This window comes from Seriola lalandi, unplaced genomic scaffold (genome assembly GCF_002814215.2).
Source record: "Seriola lalandi dorsalis isolate HSWRI2012SDOR001 ecotype SW California unplaced genomic scaffold, Sedor1 jcf7180002054965, whole genome shotgun sequence".
Lineage (NCBI taxonomy): Eukaryota > Metazoa > Chordata > Actinopteri > Carangiformes > Carangidae > Seriola > Seriola lalandi.
The window spans coordinates 852,442-866,874 of record NW_019525516.1 but is presented as its reverse complement, the minus strand read 5'-3'; the positions used below and the strand labels follow the sequence as shown (position 1 = coordinate 866,874).

The 14,433-nt window shown below is 39.7% G+C and overlaps 1 protein-coding gene across 1 annotated transcript in view; it reads left to right on the top strand.

Annotated features, from left to right (window-relative positions):
• The window catches only part of antxr1c (ANTXR cell adhesion molecule 1c), a 37,887-nt gene extending 28,596 nt beyond the window's left edge, over positions 1 to 9,291 (top strand). The window contains exon 18 of the mRNA XM_023395579.2: positions 5,770 to 9,291. Coding sequence (XP_023251347.1) covers positions 5,770 to 6,045 — 276 coding nt within the window. The 3' untranslated portion in view covers positions 6,046 to 9,291. The remainder of the gene's footprint in view (positions 1 to 5,769) is intronic.
• The last annotated feature ends 5,142 nt before the right edge of the window (positions 9,292 to 14,433 follow it).

The following is a 14,433-nucleotide window of genomic DNA, read 5'->3' as shown; positions in this document are numbered from 1 at the left end:
CCTGCTTCACATTAGACGCTATAAATCGGATAGAAAGCAGAACCGCAGCTCACACTCAGACACATCCTTATGTTTTCTGATGTGTTCGTGCGTGTAAGATGGTAAAAATTATCTCTTCTAAGATCAGCCACATGTTTTAGTTTTAATTCCCACAGCCTCATGTATCAAGATGCCCCAGATAAGGGTTTGGGTTGAATGTGGAGAGAAGATGGAAGTTCACTGAGTTTAGAAGCTCTTGAGGGCTTTAAATCTCCCTGACACATTTAGCAAATTCAGTTTTAATGTCAAAATGTGTTCTGGTGATTCTTTATAACTATTTCCACCTTTGTTTTAGTGAGTCTAAATGAGACTCACTAAAACGAGAAATTTAGTGGTGCATGGTAAACATAAACTGCAGGACTTCCGTGTTCTACATGCAATTCACATGCAACAATATGTGAATCAAATGTAAATAACTGGGCACATTTTCCCCACACCTTTTTCTATTCTTGCTCCTCTCCACAGCCGACTCTCCTGCTGATCAGGTCCCGTCCTGAGCGCTAGTTAAAACCATGCCTTATTAGCAGAAAATTTTCCGATGATCTTTTTTAACGGGAATTCCACATTTAAGAGTGTTTTCTTGGCACCGCGAGCAGGTATAGACGCAGGATTTGCCGCCAGATATGCTTTCAGCAATCCCCGAATCAAATGAGACAAAAAAAAAAGTCACCATTAGCTTTTTTAGATCTTTACCAAAGCAAACTGGCAGTCAGATAAAAAAAAAAAAAAAGATTTGGGATTTGATTTCCTTCCTCAACAAATTTCTCTTCCCCCAAAGACGCTTTTAGCAATGGCCGCATACGTAAGCTGTGCATGACGCAATGCTTATTTTCTAGAAGAAATCGTGTGTCTCTTTCCACTGAAATGATGTCGCCTCCTCAAGTCATTTGCGGTTTGTTATGAAAGAAACATCTCCTAGACCAGCGGGTCGGTTCATTTCTGTATTTCACAGGGGAAAGAGTGGGCACCTCTTTCCTTGCTTTAAGTGTCACCTGAGAGGCTGTTTGGTGTTAACTTTCCTGTGGCGGTCTCACCCCGAACAGACCTTTGAGTCCAGTCTGGATTCTTGATTGGTCATTCTGTCACCAAGGTGCGTTTCTCATTGCCGATCGCCACAACAACAGCTGAATGCCCGACTGTGCAGCAAAGTCATGAGTCTGTTTTAGCAAGTACATTTACCCTGTACTCAAAGGTATTTCATTATAATGAAGATGCCCCGGTGGTTCACCTGGTAGAGTACGTACCATTTATTTATTTATCATTACCATAATGATTTATTATCATTTCCGGGGTTCGAGTCCGACCTGTGGCCCTTTGCTGCATGCCACCCCCCAACTTCCCTGTCTCTCTCACTGTCATTCAAATAAAGGCCAAATGGCCCAAAAAAACAAACATTTTCTAATAAATGACAGCTAATGCAACACCAATTCAGCCCATATCCAGGTCATTAAACCATTCCCATTTCCTGTCTGAAACACTCCCTGTGAGTTAGCTCTGTACTGGTAATAATCTCTTCCCACACAGGAAATGAAGCATTTTACACGGGTGGCTTGTTTGTCATGTTTATTACCTTATTTTAATGGACATGAGTCATGTCAGTTGTTCTCAAGACTCAAGGCAAGACTCAATCTGACAATTTCTTGAATTGATAAAATCACTTGACTTTAACTTTAACACAAGCGACTCATGACTTCAGCACCTGGGTTAATGACAGTAATGTAGTTAGTTCTTCCAGATGAATCCAGCCGCATTAATAGAAAATGGATCTCCTCTGCTGTAGTGTTCATTTACTTTACTGACCACACATACACACAAACACATAAACACACACACACACACATAAACACACTTTCCTCTTTCCCAGCAATGAACCCAGTAACCCCTCTTCTTGTTTGCTTAGCATAGGCTCTGCACAGTACTATGATGTTGAGCAGAGTGGCTGAGCGTGTGTGTGTGTGTGTGTGTGTGTGTGTGTGTGCGTGTGTGTATGCATACTGTATATATGTATACATACATAACCACATAATTCACCAGAGTTAAGGCCGCTAGAAGAAGTTATCTAAATTCGAGACAGGAGTTAGCCATTATGAGCGTGTGTGTCACCAAACCACAATCATTACACTGACGTCAGAGTATACAGTATGAGGTAGAGCTAGTCCACAGTCTCTCTCTCTCTCTCTCTCATATAAATACAATCCTCCCCAGGGAAGCATTTAGCTGGCTAAAGGACATGAGGTAATACCTAAGTCAGACGACTGCCAAGGCTGTCTCCATCGACCAACTGACCATGTCTCACACACGCACTAACATATACATACACACACACACACACACACACACACACACACACACACACACACACACACACACACACACACTTTGCCCAAGCCTAGACAATTTTATGACCTTGGTAAGACTGCAGACAGTGGAGGAGATCACCAAAGAGTGTGGCTTTCTTTAATCCAGGAAAATGTTCGGCGATTCAAACCACAGCTGGCCGCTAACAGAACAATGTACATGAAGCGAAGCAGGGTTAAAAAAATATATATATACAGTGCACAAAACATGCACATGTAATTCAACCGTATCTGTTTAGTTTTAAACCTGCCACTTTTTCTCACATAAAAGATGATTAGCACTTTAATGTCTGTATGCTAAATATGAAGCCTCTTCCAGAGGGCTAACTTAGCTTAGCACTAAGGCTGGAAACAGGGGGAAAGAGCGAGACGGACTACCAGCGCCTCTAAAACTCACTAATTAATTTATTGTTTTTACATTTCTGGTTTTGTACAAATCAAACAAACAAGATATAACAAGTATATTAGTGAGATAAATGTTTCCCTGTTTCCAGTTTTTGTACTAAGCCAAGTTAGCCATCTATTGGCAGTACAGTAGCTTCATGTTTATTGTACAGACATGAGTCAAGTCAGTGCTCTCTTCTAACTTTTGGCAATGAGGCAAAGAAGCATATTTCCCAATGTTTTTTCTCTGTTTTGTCCTGTATTGTTGTTACTGTTAACTGGAAACAACTGAACGTGAAACATTTTGCCACAAAAAAATCATTTTTATATTATTTTCCTGTTATTTTATGCATCACTCATTTTCATGCATTTATTTTAATTTCATGCCATTATGCTATTCACCTCCCTTACTGTGTAATAAAAATCAGGAGGCCTATTACCATAGTGTAACATGCAAACATTCCCAACAGAGCGTCTTAAAATTCAGGGGAAGGCATTCCCCTGCAACTTCTCATTTTTGGCACTTCAAGCTGTTTTGTGGAACTACAAAGTGTTTCAACACATATCTCTGATTCAACTTGTTACCCAAACCAGCTTTTCATTTGTCTCTCATTAAATCCTGTCTGGGCTGAAGCCAAAGTGCAGTGCTAGTTCAGAGAATACATTAAACAAGCAAAAAGGAAGGGGTACACTTCAGGCAAGAAAACTGTTTTAAAGAATTTTGAGAGGATCCTCACACAGGCTTTTTTTTTTCCATCTACGTCTTGGAATGCCAGACTGGATAAGTGGCGACAGACCAGAAACTGGAGGTCGCTGCTAAATTCTTGTCCTTTTTCCCCTCTGTTTGTTCAACTTTTTTGCGTCTGCTCTCAGCAGCTAATTTACCAGTCGGGATGAATGGAATGTGTCCTCCAGGACTGTTTTCATTGATTTCCTGCCAAATGTTGCCTCAGTGTGACTATATACATGTGTTAGAGACAGAGACATCATTCTGCTTATATCATGTATACCATGTCGTGTATGCATTTCAGTTCCTGATGCATTGCTCTCTGAGATCTCAATCATCCAACCTCTCTGGTAGCTTTAGTCTGCATCTGATCTGCTGAGAGACAAAGTTGAAGTTCAACATCAGTGCTGGAGAGGAGTCTGCGGTAGATGCAGAGATGTTCAGCTAAATAAAAGAGGGCAGGAATGGTTTGCTGGAGACGAGGGCAAAAGTTTAGTGTAGGATATTGAAGAATTACCTCAGTTAAGTTCTATCTATCTCACTATCTAACTATCTCAACATGATAGAACCAAAACATGGCCCTCCCCTGTGTGTTTCAATCGGGCCTTTTCTCTATAGACATTTCAATAAGTTAAAACCTTTTGAAAAATGTAAAAAATAAATAAATAAATGAAATTTAAAAAAAGACCTGGGTTCAACAAATTATGCGTAATGCTTTTGAAAGATGGAATGAGCTGTACTGATCCCACACAGCTTTATGAGTGACATCAATTCCTGTTCTCTCATTTTCCACTCTGTAAAACCATGGTCCCATGGCTCCAATCACTGATACTGGTTATTAGCAGATTAACATTACTTCACTCCGCTCCGGCTGCCAACCATATGCAACTATGGAGCGGGCGGGGTTGCTATGGCAACGGCAACCTCTATGAACTTGGCTGACGTTTGCGGTCAGTGTAATATTTTACGAGACGCTAAGGAGTGAAATGTGATTTCTGCTGGAACAAATTCATTTGTTTTACAATATAAGTCACCCTTACACTGGTATAAAGTTCCAGATAAACTGCAACCTTTTACCACCACCCACCCACCACCTGCCACCCGTCACCCAAAAACACACACACCAGTCCCAGCCTCTAACCCCAATCCTTCCCCCATGTTTCCATATGGTCTCATGGCGAGTCACGGTTGCCGGGACAGAACATTGGACTAACCGGGATAATTTGGAGTGGGGGCGTCAGAGTGGGGATTTAAGTGTAATCTGGAACACCAGCTGGCCACACACACACACACACACACACACACACACACACACACACAGAGAGACAAAGAGTGGTGACTGTACCGTGACCATGTGGTCAACTGATGTCACTTCTTAGCCCAAATGTATTGCAGGTTAGAGACCCGTGTGTGTCTTCACCTGAAGGTATATGTGTGTGTATCCTATGTCATACTCTAGCCTGATTCTACATTCATGTAAGACAGCTGTTGTATTGTGCATATACATTGTAGATTAAGCATATATATACTCTTCTTTCTAATATCACATACATATTCATATTAATTTTATATTTTTGGTGTATAGTCTGAACTTTTATTCTTTGTTATAATCCTTCTTTAAACCCATCACTGGTCAGGTTTCCAACCAAATGTACAACAAATTTTCATTAAAATTTAATTATTTACAGAAACTGCAAAAAAAACAAAAACAAAAAAAAACAACAAAAAAAACAAAACAAAACAGCTGGTGGTGCTAATTCTCCAGTCGGAGAAGAGGGCGCAACACACTGAAGTCTAAAACCACATAGAAAACATAATGAAAACATAAATTTGAGGAACATGACATGCTCTTCATCGCTGCACACAGATGTGATGTTTTTGTGTTTTTCTATGTGCAGATTTTAAAATACATTCAAAACGTTGGATGGAAACATAATGACAATGCTAAGACGCTGATGTTTAGCAGGTATAATGTTTACCACACTCACAGTTTAATATTTCGTAATTAAATGCACTAGACACATTGGGCACGTCCATTTTTCAGGTATTTTGGTTATAAATAGAAGTAAAAAATTTGACCAGTCACAAGTCATTGGAGTTCAACATCTGGACACCATGTATCTGTACAAAATTACAGGGACAGACATTTCTTTTTGGACCAGTGGTGGAACAGTGGCTAAAAAAATTAATCTAATATCTTTTTACCATTTTTTTTTTTTTTTTTTTTTTTTAAATCTTACATGTCTCTTTCCTTTCCTTTAGGGTCGTTGCATCAACTTCACAAGAGTGAAGGACGAGTCGGCAGCAGCAGCAGCAGCAGCCAAGGCCGCACCTCGCACCCCGATGGACACGCCCTCGCCGCCGCCACCAGACTACCGCCCCGTCACCCGCACCGCCTCCTCGTCTCCCACCTCCAGCAGCCCTCCTGCCAGATCACCCCCACCAGGCCAGGTACTCCCAGGTCCGCCACCATCCCGCACGCCCCCGGGGCTACCCTGTCCACCGCCATCGCGTCCCCCGCCCAGCCTCCGCCCCTGAATCACATAGACAAACCCCTCTCCTACCCCACCCCCAAACGCACCCGCTTTGATACACAGACTTAACGCTCTGTTGACCAGTTCTTTCAGTTTGAAGGCTGTGGTCCTCGCTGCCAAAGATACTCCTGCTATAAGCCAAAGATTATGAATCCCAGCCATTCTGTGCTCCTCTTCTTGTATGGGAAAGAGTGTCAAGTTAAACCTAAAGCTGGTAATTTAGTTATTTCACACATGCTACCACATAGCATGATAACATCAGAGAAACTTGATACGAAAACTGAATTTTTACTAAACTCGATGCCCAAGTGCCAAAGTGAAGAGTGGTCATTTCCTACAGGGTATTAGCATTTGCTCATGAGCAAGAAAAATGATTTTGACGAACAGTTTGACTTAACGCTCTGTCCCATACAGAGTGAATGAATGGGGTGATTCTGAGAAATATTTTACTTTGTGTCGGCGTTTGTGAGATCAGGGAGGATTGTTGCTGGACAGCAAAGCATGTTGGGACAGGAAGTCCACAGAAGAATACTGCAATGGATGAAATTTCTTTGTTGTTTATATCAACTACTGAGTTATGCCATTGAGAATTAAGGTGAAAAGTAGGTTGTACATGGAAATCTGAGTAACCAGGTTAGAGAATAGATTGGCGTATTACTCCATTGTTGTGAGGTTTTTTTTTTTTGGGAATTGGGTTTCAAAGCAATTTCAAAATCAGTCATGTTGTTAATGGTGTTAAGTAACAAAGAAAAACATGTGATTTGTCAAAAATTTAAGTTTTGGACCTTTGTTCTTGATAGATATATTTCATGAATCCCATGAGGGAAACTCTCAGAGTTTAAGTGAATTATTTTTTCTTCACCTTTTTGCGACGTTTCTTTCATCCAACAACATGCTAACCCAACAAATTCCAACTCTTTAATGCAGAAATGATACAGTTACATGATTTTGTGGTCCAGTCTTTGTACCATTCAGTGACAGGGAAGTGTACAGATGTTATATGGAAGGTATGTTTTTACTTTGAGATGCGATTTTGAATGCTACGTTGGTTGACGTCTTTGAGGCTTTGGATATTGTCCTTAACCATCTTTTCATGTAGTTAAATTTAGATAACAGCAATATATATTTTTTTTGTTTTTTTTGTTTGTTTTGGTATCTGCGCACATAGACTGCTGGGCAACTACAGTATGTATTTGTTTTTGTTAACATTGGGACATGGAAATCGAGCAAACAGAAATCAGGTTAACGTCTCTCCTCACATTTTTTTATACACAATCCTGATACTGTACTTTGATACCATTATGTGTGTTTTATGTCTTCAATTTTATCATCACCGGTCACATTGCAGGTCACATTGCAACTGCAGGGCAGTTCAAAGAGCATCTAATTTATTTTACTCCCCGAGAGAAATAGAGGAGAGTACTTGAATATCGACAAGGTGTCCAACCACCAAGACGGACACTGTGCGCAGAATTTAGAAACACAACAGCTAGCCAGTTAAAAGTCTTACCAGCATTTCTCAACCCCTCAGCTACATTGAACAGCAAAGTAATCCAGTTACATTTTATGCTGTGTAAATTGGGGGGGGACACCAAAAATTGAGTGACTCTTGGTGTGCACTATGCCCTCATTGCTCTTTTCCAGCCGGCGAAAAGACGCCGCTAGCAACTTCATGCTAAATTGGGAAAAATAGGGAAAGTCAATCCTCCACAAATGAACAAGAAAGAACAGAAATATGAGATTTTGACTTCAGGGTGTAGAAAAGCAGTTGAAAAATGTTGGTATTCCTTTTATATCCAGTGCCTTCTGGAATTTTCTTCTTTGATTTTTTCTTTTTTTTCTGTTATATACTTTCATTTTAATGTACGTCATTCAGTTATGCCCTGTACCGTTGTGTTACTACATGCATTCGTTATCAGTCACCGCGTCTTAGAAGCGGTTCCACTGCTGAGCTAAGGGAAAGGTCCATATGTACATTGCTTCACAAATGTGTATAATCCACATTCACATTTTCACAAAAAAAAAAAAAAACGCCTTTTAATCTCGCTTAAGAAATTTTAATTAGCCTGCTGGAGTTTTAATAATAAGGTGTTACGTGTAACAATTATCAAATTAATTGTGATACATTGCTAAATTAACCGTAAACAAGATGAGATCTGAGCAAGATAAGCATGTATGTCCCAAGAAATTTCTAGCATCAAACTTGACTGTATTTCCATTTTCTTTTTAGGAGTCTGTTCAGAATAATTTCTTAACAATTTCCTTGGAAAATTCATAGAAAGAGCTGTGTAATGTGGTAATATCATTGGTTGTGTTCAATTGGTACACTTCCATTTAATTAATTCCTACTGATTGGTAGCATGACCTTGAGAGACTCCAATGGACACTGCCTTCGCTCGTAAACTAATGCATAGTAGAAGCTGATAGGCTGACAGGCTTTTCATTTCATTTACTGAAAGTAAAACATACAAAACAGAATCCATAAAACTTTGGCCAACACAACTGTTTGTAAATCAGTATTGCCTCTGACGTGGCACTACCAAGAAATTCATTGTGCCTTAAAAAAAAGTAAACCAGATCCCCAACTCAGAAACACAATTATGGTGTTTTACTTTGTAATTTGCTGCACCATCAAACTGCACCTTGGTTTGTTTGTTTTTTTTGTTCCCCTCTTCTCATGGAGCTGAGTGATCAGGAGCTCTAACTAGACCAAAGCAGATCTCATCACCTCAGTTGAGCTTTATTAATGACACAGTGTCAATGAAAAATGCATTTCATTTTTGGAAATAAACATTTTTAACGTGAAAGTTTGTCTAGAGATGCAATACACTGTTACCTTGGTTTCATCAGTGCATCTTTTCCTAATTTGTTCTCATAGTAGAAGATTGATACCCAAGAAAGAATTACAGTATAAATTCCATAAAGATGCAAGATCAGTGCTTTAAAGGGAAACAGTTGTTATCAGATCTGTCATCCCAAGATGAGTTGAGATGCATTATGTTAACCAGTGTTTTTTTACATGTATAAACAGCAGTACTGAAGCAAATATGAAAGACGTACAGTTGGGTCCAAAAGTCTGAGACCACTTTTCCATTCCCATGTGAATGGGAAAGTGGTCTCAGACTTTTGGACCCGACTGTATATGATTTTATTTGTTGGTTGACATGACTCTTTTTTCTTTCTTTTTTTTTTTCTTTTTTTTTTTTTTTTTAAAAACAGTATTCAATAAAGGTTGATTTCCAAGCTTCTACCAGAGTTTCTGTGTGTGATTTCTGCTTGGACATCTGTGTAATACAGGATTCAGTGGACTGACTAATTTCCCCCTTTTGCAGCTCCACCCCTGAAAGTTTGGACAGCTGATAATAACTATTATATTCAAAATTTTGGCTAACCTCAAAGACAGATTGTATTTAGCTTTATCTGTCTCCTTATTGCCATAAATACCCTTTTCACAGTAGCTATTTTAACTCATTATAAATCAAAATGTGTGCTGTGAGGAAGGTCTGTTGAGTAATAAACAAAACGTTCCTCTTTGCAGGTGTAAGTAATAAACATTAACAATGGCTGAAATCCATTTAGCTGCTTCAGGTTGAGGGTTCCGGTTGTTCTTAAAGCTGCACTACTCAAAAGGTTTATATTAATAATGGATCGAATGAATAGGTGTAATACAAAATGTTTTTTTTTGTTTTTTTATCCCAAAAAAATCATCGATAAACCCACTGTATACTACCTGTCCAGCACCAAGCACTAGGTAGACGAAGTTAGCAATTAGCTGTTGTACAGAGTGGAGCATTTAGCAGCTAAAGAGATATTTCACAGATTTCCTTTAGGAGGTGGTGGAGACCAAAGCAGCGCTAAAAAGCGATTTAATGTTGGACTAATATTCACCAGATTCACAGAAACAAATGAATGCAAATTCTGTTTCTGTTTGATGTGTATTTAAGCTGCTGTTTGCTAACTAAAAAACTGTTATTGCAGGTTTAACTGAGTTATTACTGTACATTTGAGTAAGACTACACGTAGTGACCCAAAACAAGGTAAGTTGCGTAACCAAGTGAAAAACAGAATTCTGAAGCATGTTAAGTTAGCCATTATCCAGTCCATTTACTTCACTTCCAGCTAGCCAGTCATGGAAGAACGAAGCAGAAAAGTGGTCTTGCTGTGGAGGATTTTCCTCATCCTTCAAACCTCCTGAGGCGTCCTTTTTTGCTGATGGAGGGAAGAGTGCTTTCCATTGAATTTCCCCAAATGCTTCTTTCCACGGATGTGCTGGATTCACCACTGGCTACCTTCCGGTCACTGACCTTTTGACCTCTACTTCTTAAATCTCCAAGAGACGGAGAGGAAGTAAGAAACAATGTCACCGTTGGACCTGAAGTCAAGTGTATCAGAGCATCGCTGCCAGCTCCTGGGATGTGACTCTGAAGCTGACAATCAAAGTGTCATTTATAACCTAATGTGAATGAAAACACAATCTGTGCTGAGGGAGTATTCAAAAATCTGTTTCTCTGGCTGGTAATGAATTTAATACAGCCAGAATGGCCCCATGAGCAGTTCCAGCTGGATAATTACGGTCTGCGTTTTTTCCCCTCCGCATGCAGAGGAGAGAAGGATGTGGTGTGTTGAAAAGGGTGGGCCGAATCAGAAAAATGGAGAAAAGAATGGAGAAAATGAGGCAGACGGGCAGTCAGTCCTTTAAACAGATACGCAGAACCAAGCGCACAGCTGAACAAAGCAAAAAAAGTAACAGCAGCTGGGACTGTCCCTCACAGTCCCATCACCTTCACCAACCCCAGCTCCCTCTGTACTTTCATCCTGCCTCCCTTTTGCATAAATATTGGTTTTAAATTAAGTTTGATGGTTATCTTTTTATATAATGGTTGTGTGTAATTGTACACACACTGTGATGTTAACTTCAAACACTGTATTTAGTGTACATACACATCCTGTTTGTTGGAACCGCAGCTCTTTGCAGTTGCTTTTACCATGACACCATAATGACCTGAAAGGATGTTGATGAAGAGATGGACAAATCTAGATAATATATTTTCATGGTTACCAGTGGAAGGCATGGGTCAGGCTTTGCAAAATCACAAAATCTTAAGTTTTTTCCATCTAGTTTTGTCCGTCCTGTTTGAAACTGAACTGTTTTCAATATATTCAGGCCACAGATTGAACCACTTCCTGTCTGAGTTGAGATTTCTCATCATGAACAATCAGCATTTTGCACCATCACTGACAGCTGTATATATAATATGTGTAGCATTGCATTGTGGGATTGTAAGCAGAAAGTAAATGCCATGGATTCTACTTTTATTGTTCCATTGGGCACATTTTTGAGGCAACTATGTAGATTATAAGGCTGTGTCTGCGGTTACTTCCTGTTTGTGATATAGTGCACTACATTTTCTGGCTGCCATTTTATTTGAATGTCTGTATTCTGAGTGTTTAAACGTATCCACTGTGGCCTCAAAGGTTTCACAGTGGAACAACAATAGTTGTATCCATGGCATGTTCACTACTTTCTGCTTACAGTGATTAAGTCACAATGCTAGCATGCTAACACAGAAACACATTTTCCATGTTAGTAAATGAGCTAATCCTTCTTAAACTATAGTTTGGGTTGTTTTGGAGTAAGAAAAGACAGTTACTGAGTCGTAGTGACCTCCATCTGCTAATAAAATCAGTCACCAGACAGATTGCTCACTCTGACTATAATCTTGTAGCTTAAAGAATGTCAAGCAAAATGCTGGAGACACTAGATTGTCATTATTATACTTTTAAATGAGGAAACCTGAGGATGTTTCTAGATTTTTACTGTCCTGAGAGGCATTTTACAAGCTCAACTTTCTGGCCTGGATTAAAAAAAGGAAAAAATCCTTAAAAAACTGAAAGGATTATATGTGTGTGTGTGTGTGTGTGTGTGTGTGTGTGTGTCCCCGAGTCTGGTCTTTTCAACCTGACAGGCAGTTTGAATGGCAGGCTGTAAATTTATAAAGTCGTCTAAATCCTAATTTATTTGAACAAACAAATGTCTTGGTACACTGGATTATAAATGGGTTCTGCAGCCACATCACAACAAGCATTTTATCCTAGCCCTCCGTCTCTAGTCTGGTTCTCAGATATTCAGACAATATTTGTGGGAAGTAGATTCCTCCGTCAACCACTGTCATGAAGCAGGCGAGGCTGCAGGCGGATTTGCGCAAAGCCTCCATAAAACGTGTCATTATATAAAGGCTACAATATACAGACATATACTGTTCTAATGAGAGCTAGAGGAGTCCCTGCTGCACGATTATGATTGTTACTCAATGGCCCAGGAGGTAACTGCATCATTTACAGTGGATGACATGTTTACTGCTGCTCTCTCTGTAATATTTCTCTTTCTTTCTTTCTTTCTTTCTTTCTTTCTCTCTCTTTCTTGTCATTCTCTCCCCCAGCTGAAGAAAACTGAGGCCCATAGGAATGTGCTGATGGCTGAGTGTTTCATCTTGGTCTCACATTACCGCCCAGACTGAACCTCACTGACCCAACACACACACACACACACACACACACACACACACACACGCTGGTATTTGTCATTGTGCCTGTATTTTGATGCCCCTGGTCTCCAGGGTAACTGGTGTGAGTGCAAACAGTCGACTGGAAAGATGGAAAGCTGTCCTGTAAGCACAGTGGTGGTTTTTTTTCGCAGTTAAAGCTGAGTTTATATAACCATATTCACCGTCTCTGATCCTCTACGCAAGGTTACATGGGGAAAACGTGTAATGCTTTCTCGTCTGCGCTCATCCAACTGACTGTGACGGGTTGTTTTAATCCTATAACGACAGGTGAACAGTTCATTTGACGACGCATATGCAATAAGGGTTTCTTCTTTCTTCCTGCTAAACCATTGACGTTGGCAAATTAACACATGGTGCTATGCTTTTAGCATCAACGTGATTTCATTCTCCATGATGTGGATTCTTAGCCCTTCCCGTCCCTCATTTCAATTTGAAAAAAAAAAAAAAAAAAGTGTTCCTTATCATTGTTGTAATGTTGTACCATGGCTGTTTGTCTCGCTGACAGCCAGCAAGGCAAAACAAGGGTCAAATGAGTTCAAACATTGCCTGTTAGTCATTTAGAAGTGTGGGAGCTTCATTCCACAAAGTGTGAATGAAATCATTTCTTTTCACCCGACCTAAATACCTGGCCTAAAAAACTATTTTGTAAAAATCACAGTTGAATTTTTAATACCTGTGACACCAGAGACTGCTATTTGCATCCTCTCTTATATCATCAGTCAGCATCGGTTTTTATTTTACTATGAAGGCAATCTTTCCTGAACTTTAAAGCTGCAATAATCAATATTTTTGTGTTAACAAACGATCATGGACTAACTGAGCTCATGTCAGTAACAGAATAAAAAAGAAAAGAAAAGAAAAGAATATAATCATGTTGACATTTAGACAATATAAATTACAGGATTTGTCAAATATTAACATCCTTTTGACAATATTTGTGTTACAGGTCAAGCACAGGTTGCAACATCTCATGTTGAAAACATCTGCAGATAGGCTGAATTCATTCCACCTGGCTGTCAGCTCTGAACCAAAACAGTTGCTGCTCTTCGGTGATTTTCCAACACTGATCATTTTGTGGACTTTGGAAAACCCCGAGGTCCTGACTACTGCTGACTCACATAGCTGTCAACACTGTGTCTGAGTGTGTGTGTCAGTGGTTGGTTTACACAAGGGTTATTATGATTTTACAGTTCCCATCAGTTTTTAATGCGTTTCATTTTTAAAAAATTTTATTTCAGGTTTGGTTTTGGTTTAGTTTTTATTTTAATAAATGATGTTTGGTTACAATTTCTGAATGACTGTGTGGAGAGTCTTGCTGATTTATGTGAATAACAACAAACTGTCTTCCGATGCATCAGGCCCTGTTTATGCCACCAAGTTGAAAAGTTGTTTAAAGACAAAATCTAGAGAAAAACAAGTCATTTATTTCATCTGATTAAAATGCATTAAATTAAGTTTTAATGTTTTTTCCAGTTGTATCACACTATGTTTGCATGCAAAGATGCTGCAGCTGTGATCCACAGATAATCCTCTGAACAGCACGATGTGCGAGTTAGACTGTGAAAAACAAAGATGAAAAGCAACAACTGTGACGTGACAGTTACAGACACGTCGTTCAATGTGTCCCCATGGGTCCAATTAGCCTGGAAGTCATGCAATTTCCTCATTTCATGAATCTTTGGATGCAAGGACCAGAAAAAGGGTTAAAAAAAGAAAAAGCGAAGCAGCCACAGTGCCAACTCTGCTTTGCTCAGCTCTGAAAGGATTACAGTTCTGTGATGCAAACGTGGCACCAGGAGCTGCCCTCAACAGACCCCCCCCACCCC